Here is a 10,505-nt window from a genome sequence, read left to right on the forward strand (position 1 = left end):
AACGTTTTCGGATCGTACTTCTGAGCATTAAATTGAGCCCGAGAACGCTTAGAGACTGCTGGCGGCTGGCCGCCAGCGAGAGATGATGTACCACGCTTCATTGCAGGTCATCCGCCCTGATGCCACCTATTCCGACCAAGGGCCCTCCCCACAGGCGCCACCCAGCCACAGCAAAGGCCACCTGGCAGGATGGCCGTTGCCGGGAGTCCCGATACCCCAGGAGGATAGGCATCTACTCCTTGGCATACGTCGGGAGTTAACGGCGCAGGCATCAGTAGAGCGATCCCTGTGTTGTCAGGGGGCTACAACCAAGAGGGTACATGGTGGCCCCACCACAACGGACTGGCTACCGTGCTGGATCTTAGGTGCAAAAATGTCCAAGGTCGTCGTCGCAGATAAAAGAAACACTGCAGAGTGCAGTGTGGTAATCGCACCCAGGGACGTAACCTCGCCCAAGAGATCGAAAACGAGCGGGACACCATTGCAACGACGAGAAAGCCAGCTAAAGGTCTAATTGCACGACGGATACAGTGCACCATGTAAGGCGCCCTTCCCCAATTGGCTCGCTCTTCGGAATAATTTAGAAAGATGGAGGTCAAACCCGAGAGGGGACCATCATATAAGGCCGAAACATGTGAGACTCCTTTTAGTCGCCTCTTACGACAGGCAGGAATACCGCGGGCCTATTCTAACCCCCGAACCCGCAGGGGGTGCAGCTATTCGTACAGCTGCATCTCTCTCCTTCAAATGTCTCTCTAATTTATCTATAGTTGGTGTCTATCTTTCCCATAGTTATGCATGCTTCTACAGCCTTGTATTTTTCCTATGGCCATTCCTGCTTAGCCATTTTGCACTTTCTTTGAGTCTCATTTTTCTAGACATCGATATTCCCTGCTGTCTGCTTCATTAGTTGCATTTTTATATTTTCTCCTCTCACCAATTAAATTCAATTATCTCCCGTGTAGTCCAGGAATTTCTATTATGTTTTGTCTTTTCATCAATAGGAACTTTGGCTATCTTCTGTATTTCTTGGGTTGTTTGGGGAAGGAGACCAGACAGCGAGGTCATCGGTCTCATCGAATTAGGGAAGGACGGGGAAGGAAGTTGGCCGTGCCCTTTCAAAGGAACCATCCCGGCATTTGCCTGAAGCGATTTAGGGAAATCACGGAAAACCTAAATCAGGATGGCCGGACGCGGGATTGAGCCGTCGTCCTCCCAAATGCGAGTTCTGTATTTCATCACTCGAAGTAACTCATTAGTCTTTTATTGCATCTCTTTCCCTCATTTCAGTTCAATGTTGCCTTTATGCTCCTCCTGAAACTCTCAACAACCTCTGGTTCCTCCAATTTTTCCCATCTCCTTAATTTCCTATCTCTTGGATATTTCTTCAGTTTTAATTTGCAGTTCAGTTCATAACGAGCAAATTATGACCAGAATCCACACCTATCCCAGAAAATATCTTACAGTTAAAATCTGATTTTGAAATCTCTGTCTTACCTCCAAACAATCAATCCAAAAACCTTCGAAGGTCTCCAGTTCTCGTCCATGAATACAACCAACCTCCATTCACTAGTTTACTTAAGCCAAGTGTTCACAATGATTAAATTATGCCTTCATTTATTACTATTCTTAAACCAAGTGTTAGTGACGATTAAAATTATGCCCTGTGTAAAACAGATATTCTCCATGTTCACAGACTAAATAATCTTGTTGGAGATTCCCTCCCACAAATTAGCAGCATCTTGTGCTGCACTTATTTTGCAGAGCTTGCCAATACACACAAAACTGATGAAGAACTAAAGAAATTCTTGCTCGATACCTCCTACAGGCTTACAGATATGATCGTTAACATTCCTTGATTTGTCATTCAATTCTGTCTACATCTACATCCATACATCAACTCTATCTACATCTACATCCATACACTACCAACCACCATTAAATACATGGCAGAAGGTACTTCTTCTTATAGCTTTCCCATTCACGTATGGAGCGCAGGAAGAATAATTGCTTAAATACCTCTGTGCACTATGTAACTAATCTAGTCCTGTTTTCAGGATCCCTACGGGAGCAATATATTGGGGTTTTTACTGTATTCCTAGATTCATCACTTAAAGTTGGTTCTTGAAAAGTTACTAAATTGGCTTTCATGGGACAGTTTGTGTCCATCATCAAGTGTTTATCAGTTCACATCTTTCCACATCTCCATGACACTCTCCCATGGGTCAAACAAACCTGCGACTATTTGTACAAGTTTGGTATCCTCTTAAGTCCTATTTGGTATGGGTCCCACACTTTTGAGCAATATTCTAGCATGACTCATTTGTTTACAAAACATCCAATCTCCAGACTGCATTTCCCTAATATTCAGCCAATTTACTGAAGTCTGCCACCTGCTTACCTACCACTGAGCAAATGTGATCATTCCATTTTATACCTCTACAAATTATTACATGAAGGTATCTGTATGAGTTGACAAATTCCAGATGTGACACTTAGAGTTTGTCTCAGGAAACTACTTTGACTTGCTTTGTGAAGTGCATGATTTTACATCTATAAACATTTAAAGCAAGTTTCCAATCCTTGCAGCCTTTGAAATGTTACTGTCTGGAAATTTGTGCCGCTTATTTCAGATAATAGTTCTTCACATAAAATTGCATCATCTGAGAAAAATCTGGCATTATTATTACTAATGTCTGCAAGGTAATTAATATACTACATGAACAGAAAAAATATCCACCAACTTCCTTGGAGCACACATGAAGTTACTTCAACATCTGGGTACGACTTTTCATCCAAGATAACATGATATGTGATCCCTACCAAGACATCTTCACTCCAGTCATGAAATTTTCTTGGCACTCCACACGATCACACTTTTGATAATAGGCTTATGTGTGGTATTAACTCAAATGCTTTTTGGAAGTCACAAAATACTGCAATTACCTGACAGCCTTGATCCATGTTTTCAGGATATCATCACAGAAAAGAGCTAGTTCACTTTAACACAAGTGGTGATTTTGGAATCTATGCTGGTTGTTCATTCTGTTCAAGTTACCTCATTACATTTGGGCACATAATATGTTCTAAGACTCACCAACAACATTTTATTTTGTTGGTACTGCCTTGCCTCCAGCCACTCAACCACCTTCCTGCTTGTAGCGTGGTTCTGCTATCCCCTTCATTTTAAGTAAGGACTATAGCTCTTAGTGTCCAGTTTGTTTACAATATGACGCAAATGATGGGGAGAGGATCTAAGGCAGTTGTCTTTTAGTGATAAAAACAATCTTTTTCAGCTTGAGGATGCCTCTTCTAGTGGCACGAAACAGCTCGCGACTTTTATTAACAGTATTCTACAGCCATTGAGGATTTTTCTGTCACAATCACCAAAGACAAATGAATGCCAGAAATATTGGCTTTCAGGACCACTTCTGCTGTCCATCTTGTAGATGAGAGCAATCTATGCTTACTTCCAAGCACTGGGCATGGTTTTTGATTGAGAAATTTACAGCATATTATTGTTAAAAGAGCAGCTACCTTAGCTGCAAGTTCAGTATAGAATCTGATAGGAATTCCATCAGGTCTTGAAACTTCGTTCACTTTTAACGATTTCAGCTGCTTTTCATAGCACCTGACACTAATACCTGCAGCGGTATGAGAATTAAACTGGGGCAATACTTCTGGATTTTCCTTTGTAAACAAATTTGACATTCACCACATTTTTGTCTGTAGACCTAGGCTTTGTTTTTCACCTATTACTCAGTAGTGTCTTTATCTTTACAGTAACTGTATACTTTAAAGGGTCCCTCCCACTGTGAGTTTTCTAGGAGATACACGTCTCTCAAGAACATGGTCAACTATTGTTTTAAACTTGAGCCACGGTTCTTATACATGCTCCTATCCAGATCAAAATGTTTCAAGCTCCTCAGAAAGATAAGACACCACTGCCTTGTTATCTAGCTTGCTGAACATATAAATATTTCAATATGTTTAGCTGCCCTTTGTCCTTTTAGTAGTTTCAACACTGGCATCCTCAGTGAGGTAAGATCTGTTTGTTGGGTTCCAAACTATCTGTTCTTCAGAGGAGACGCAGTAATGTTTTGCAGGCTGACTTGTCATGCCAATCACTAACAAAATTATAACCATACCAATTGATTGATAGATGACTAAAGTCTTTTTCAATGATTGCTGTATGATAGGGGAATGTGTGTACTACTGGTGTGAAATTTCTCTAAAGCTTCCATTTGCACCTGGGGGTGAGTCTGAGGATCAATGAAAGGATCCAACCATAAGGTTATACACATAGCCTATTTGTACTGAGTTTTGCACAACAAATCTTGCATGCAGCTTCAATTTATCTCTCAAGGGATTTTAGTTCCTTGTCTACTGCAACAAGTACACCATCTCCAGTTTACATTAGTCAATTCTTTGAACATATGGTTCAATTTTCCTCAGAAATCTCAATGGTTTGGTTTTTAAAGCCTTTCTTTGCCTAGTATTATGTGAGTCCAACTGCTTTTTAGGATGGCTTTAAACTATGGCACTTCATTGTGAATGCTTTGATCGTTTACTATTAGAATTTTAATATTCTCACCTGCGGGAGGGGGCTGGGGGAGGGAGGGGATGGCAGGGGGCATTTCAATGCATCTACACAGATATTTTAGTGTATCCTACAGCTATTGTTGTCTTGACTGGACACAAAGTCATCTAATCCAAAAAACTCTTGTGTACACACTGTCAGCCTCTGATATGTAGTGCACACCATCCGATTTAGAAGGACTGTACAAGTTTAGGTTGTTGCAGCTTAGGTAGTAACAGAATCTTCAGAGTCTCTGGTGGAAACCTTCCACTTAATTCAGAACTGTGGGGACATGATCACTGCTGGGAACAATGATGCAGATTATGAGCAATATCTTCTCAACCTCAGAGCCCAGACAACAAGCACCAATTGTTCCAAAAAGGTGTGTCAATATGCAACTGATTTGTATCTTGTTTTCTCAATGGGTACCATTATTCTCTGAACATCTGAACTGTCGATGATTAACAGACCACTATCCTTTCCTGCTCATCTCCCCATGAAACAGGGCACAGTCTGTTTCCCAACAACTGATGTGTGTCTTTCTGGCTCAGTTTCAGTGGAAGACAGCACATGGAGCTTGTTCGTTAGGGGGCCGGCTGTGACAGCCTGAGTTCTCCTGTTTCCCCTGTAGGGGGGGGGGGGGGGGGGGAGGGGGGGCGGCTTGGCTTGTTACTGACATAGCACTGACATCCAAGTGGACAAGTACTGATAAACCCTGTACTCCCTGCAGAGGAGAAAGCATCTGAGAGGACAGTACTTGAGGTACCTCTTGTGTCTACGGTACATGATCCTTGGTAGCCTTCGCAAAAAAACCATCTGTAGCAGCTTCCAATTTTTGACAGTAGTCAGGGCAATTTCCAGCTACTTGGGAACATCAAATAACTCATCCTCAGCCTGACAAAATCAAACACAGTGGGAATGCATTGTGGCTGGTGCTATATTTTACAGAACAGTAAACAAATGGCTTTAAAGTCAGCTTGTTGATCCTATTTTAATTTGTTGGTCCAATATGCAAGTGTTACCAACTACCTTGAAGCCCTAAAGTGATTAACAGCCACTTTTGTAACTAATATTGTTGTTCAATTTATATTTCCTGAGTTAGCTCAGCTATGTATTAAAGGCTTCTTCTGCACTTTACACTGACCCATTAAAACAAGTTACTTCTTAACTGGCATTCATCCAATTACAAAAATTATACATGTTGCCAAAATAATTTTGCTATAATTATAATAATAAAGTGGTAAAGTAATGAAAAATGTCGAGGAACATAAGGATCACTTTCACCTTATATCATAGCAAGAAGATTAAAATCAAAGTCAATGAAGACCTAAATTCTTGCTTAAGAAAATTTATATAGTGACATTACCAAATAAAGATAATATCTTTTGATAATGCCACACCTGCCTGTGCATGTGTTTTTTCCAATTGCTTTCTAAAAATAAGCCTTACACATAAATATTTATTCTCTTCAATGCCAATCACCAACAATTCTTTTTATAAAATAAAATATTTCTTTGCTGACATTGTTGTTAACAACTGTCTTATTTGATGGTAAAACTGAGATGTGAATGTGTGCCACATCAGTGGATACAACTGAAACCTACCTTCAGTGATATACCTCCAAGACCCCGGTTATTGAACACAACTACACGCAACCCAAGTTTGTTTGCAGCTCTAACAAGCGTTTTAACATAATCTGCTTGGCTAGCTCCGGTTAAACCAGGAAGGATAATAACAATTGGTGACTTAGGGGCACAGCCATCTTCCAGCCAGTCCAAGGCCACTTGTCCACCATCACTAAGCCTCAATATCTCTCTGCAAAAAGAAACAAAGCCAATAATACAACATGGTGACGTGTATAAATTCTTTAAAATCAATTTTTATTTTTCATGGTGTGTGTCTTATCATCAAGAGAACAAGAAATACAATTATAATGCTTACACTCAAGCTTGTGAACTGCAGGTGTTTATAGTAACTAGTATAAACTAACCAAGTAAAAATTAAGTTTGAGAATACGAACTGTCAATCTCTAAAGTCTCTTCAACAAATAAGCAAGAAGGAATTTGATTCACAAGTTCGAAATGACGATTCAATTCACATTTTTTTACTATGTGAAAAAGGAGGTGGTTGTTAAATGACAATTAATGACACCCTAAAACAGGAGTTATTGAACTCAAAAGGAATACGTCTGAAATAATCTAATTCTGTGTGTGATGCGACAGTGATACCATTTCAGATTTATATGTACTGAGCAGTCAGTCTAAATGAACTAATTTGAATCTACAAATAGCCCGTTTTCTTCATGTTTTATCACACATATGCCCATTTATCAAAGACGACACTTATAATACCTATGGAATGAATGATATGTTAAGTATCAGTTAGGCTCAGGCTGAAGCGGTCTTCATTGAAGCAATCCTTCCAATAACACATGTGGGACCTGAAGATGTTAATGGCTGAAGTTGGCAGCATGACAGCTGAATCATTAGCGCATCTAGTCTTGTGGAGAGTGACTATAAAACCTCTGTCGACTTAAGACTACAGAGTGAACCCACTTGCACTGTTCATAGTTGATGTATGATATATGTGCATAACAGGTCTATGTATCAAAACACTCATCAGAGATGGGTCCACTATCTATCACACATTTTCTGAATTTATCTTGAAGTTTTGTTTTTATGACACATGCATAAAATACAGCAAAGAGCAATTAACTACGGTGTGAATGTAAAAGTTATGCTGTGCTACATGTCAAACTGCTGACACAGTCTATATAGCATTCACATTCATTGGCTGCAGCAACTAACACGCTTCCCTTTAAACTTAAAACCTAGATGTTGGGCTACACCACTGGTCAGTTTGTTGCCACACTCAAGATTTAAGCTGTGTGGGGGCGGCAGTATCACACTCAAGTCAGAAATAGGATAGAGCACACCATGCATGACAAATATTTACAATTTATACAATAAATTCGAAGTTACACACAAAAATTGTAAATAAAAAGTCACTTTCAGTCTTTGTACATATGATATGCGTTAAGAAGCACCAAACTTTATGATCAAAACTCCACTCAACATCTCTTCAAGGGTTTGGTAGTTTCAAAAAATTTTATACCATGCGCTTTTTACTAATGACACTAGAAAAATTAACTTCACTCTAAACTGTGCGCGCTCTTCTGACTGTATCGAAACGTATATCGTATCTGCTTTTACCGTGGGTAATCGTCAGTCTTTAGGACCTACGCCAAGACAATGTCTCGCTTTGCAACATTGTAGGTCATTTTATACAGTAAATTCAGTCCAACAGCTAAAGCGTTAAATAAAGTATATAAGTTACAAAATGTTTAAAGTAGCCCTAAACTCTGTTGGTGTTAATGACATGATATATAATGGAATTACGATCAGCTGTGACAACGCAAAAATTGAAATATTGGCTCACCTTCTGTAGAGAATTTCGGGAAGAAGTTGTGAGCGCAGTAGGCTAGCCAAAACAGTTTGCGCTCGCGATTCGAAACACCATAATGTAGGCCAGAATTTTTCCTTCAATATAGGAACGTTATCTTCCAAAAATTGTCTGAACTTGCCGGGAGCACACGCTATGGTTGGTAGCTAAAAAAAAAATCAGAATTGTTTTAAAACTACACTTCTATTCGAAAAATCACTAGTATATCTTTCATTAAACTTACTTTCACGGCATCGCGCAAGTAATATATGAAGAACACTGTCCCAAAGCAGGCGCCCACATACCACCTTGGGACAACAGACAAGATATCTAACGGTGTCAGCATCCACTCCATATCAAATGTTACGACCGCCAATCGCCAACTAACACCGGTCTGTAGAGCGTCTCTCCACTAAATTACGGGGCTGCAGCTGACACCGCGCGTAGCGGCTGAGTGGGACTAGATAAAACGTCGCTGCTATCGCCGATGTGTAAAGCGTCCTGTTTTATTATTTTGTGAATGGGGTGTCCTTGGCAGTTAATACATTCGGACGGGAAATTGATGTCATCATGCCGTTCAATGCTTGGATTCAAGAATAAAGTGCCAGACCATTATTTTGCTGTTTGTGCGATTCCATGGCGAATTACATCTCATTAATTTCACTCATTTAATTTGTCGATGATTCATCAATTGCGTAATGTGGACAGGTTACGCCCCTACTTGACATTTCCGACAAAGAGAATAGAAACATATGCCAAAGATATACAAGTCAAGCCGACAGACTGGAGACTCCACAGAGAGAATACCACCTCTTTGCCATTTATGTAAATGCTTGGTTCGACATCAAAAAGAAAATAGGTATTAAGAAAACTGATTTCGGAAATGTGATTCCAATGGACTGTTGACATTCGTGATAAATGAACAGAAAAAAATACCATTAAAATAATAATATGCAGAACTGGTTTTTCGGAAACTGATTGATGTTATCATCTAAAAAACACAGGTTTCTGATTGCAAAAATGGAAATGTACAGAAATAGTTATTTGAATTCTAATATAAGCTGTTATAAATGCATTACAAAAAAGAAACTCGTTATATGTCATATTTCTCTAGATGTCTAAAGTTTTCGTCACATCCACCACAACCAGCACTAATTGAAAATCTTGGAAGCTATGACATGCACGCGCACGCAGCGTAATAAATACAATCAATAGGCAGTAGAAAGCAATGTATGGCTATAGAGTCTGGAGGCAGAACTCAAATCCAAGCCGTTATGTATTTTGTATCTGAAGGGACCTGTACTTGGTCCACTATTGTTGTCCACTACTGACGTCAGTGAGAAGGAACAAAAAATACTGTATGCTGATGAAATGGCATTAGTAAACATAGAAAATATCTAAACACGCTGGAAAGAAGCGTGTTTGTTTCTATAAATAACACTGTGCAGTGGCTCTTATAGAATGACTTTATTAAAAATAATTGCGTCGATTACAAGGCAAAGGCCATGATGTACACAAAGAGAGAAAAGGAGGTTCACATAGATACATTCATATTTGAAACAAAACTGAAAGACATTATCTCTCGGGAATTATATTTGGCAATAAGCTCCAATGGAGACCAAACATATATGATGTCTGCTACAAATTAATCACTATAACTTTTATTATCTAATACTTTGCACATTATGTCTACAAACAAGTTCGATGCACTTTCTGAACCATACTTTCAATATGAAATTACTGTTTGGACAATCCTAGCAGCAATTATACAAGTAGAATTTTTGTACTGCACAAAGAGGCCACTAGTACCATCGCGAATAAACAAAATAAATGGATTCAAGCCATTCATAATTAAAAATATTGACATTTCCTTCTACCTGCACATACTGTACAGAACAATAATTTAATTAATTAGACGCAACATATTACTAGAAAAAAATGCAGGTATTCGTTATTAGTATACAAGGAATAGAAGCCAGCAGAGAAGCATACTACATAGATAGAGAGCTGCTGAAAAATGTCCTCGATACCAAGATGTGCAGCTGATGATGTCACGTTCTAATAGTCTGCAGACAGTAAGAGTGAAAAGATTTTCCATTAACTTCTTAAGGATTACCCAACGTAAAAAATGTTTTGCTTACAGATTGTACGTGTCCCATGATAACAAATGATTTTATTACTTTTATGTATATAATTTAATCACCTGAATATAAGTTGTGATCAAAATGTAACAGGAACCTTTTAATTTGAGAGGTTTTGTAAATCCGATTTTCAATTTTTTCTATCTTGTTGGTACACACGTACCCAATGTATGTTTGCATTTTCAGCTGTTTTGAATATTTAATTTATTGTTGATATCGAAAAGGTTGTGCATGTTTTCGATTATTTCGTGAATTTTTACTTTCGAGCAATATGGATCAAAGAATTTCTATTAAATTTTGTTTGAAAAATGAAATAAAGTGCAACACCGTTTTTGAAGTAGTGA

At 38.9% G+C, this 10,505-nt stretch overlaps 1 protein-coding gene across 1 annotated transcript in view; it reads right to left on the reverse strand.

Moving 5' to 3' along the window:
• LOC124605978 (phospholipase ABHD3) overlaps nt 1–8,744 on the reverse strand; it is a 68,492-nt gene extending 59,748 nt beyond the window's left edge. The window contains exons 1-3 of the mRNA XM_047137946.1: nt 8,265–8,744; nt 8,018–8,187; nt 6,184–6,394 (exon numbers count right to left, since the gene is read on the reverse strand). Of these exons, the coding sequence (XP_046993902.1) occupies nt 6,184–6,394; nt 8,018–8,187; nt 8,265–8,375 (492 nt within the window). The 5' untranslated portion in view covers nt 8,376–8,744. The remainder of the gene's footprint in view (nt 1–6,183; nt 6,395–8,017; nt 8,188–8,264) is intronic.
• Between the last annotated feature and the right edge of the window lie 1,761 nt (nt 8,745–10,505).

This window comes from Schistocerca americana, chromosome 1 (genome assembly GCF_021461395.2).
Source record: "Schistocerca americana isolate TAMUIC-IGC-003095 chromosome 1, iqSchAmer2.1, whole genome shotgun sequence".
In the NCBI taxonomy this organism is placed as follows: domain Eukaryota; kingdom Metazoa; phylum Arthropoda; class Insecta; order Orthoptera; family Acrididae; genus Schistocerca; species Schistocerca americana.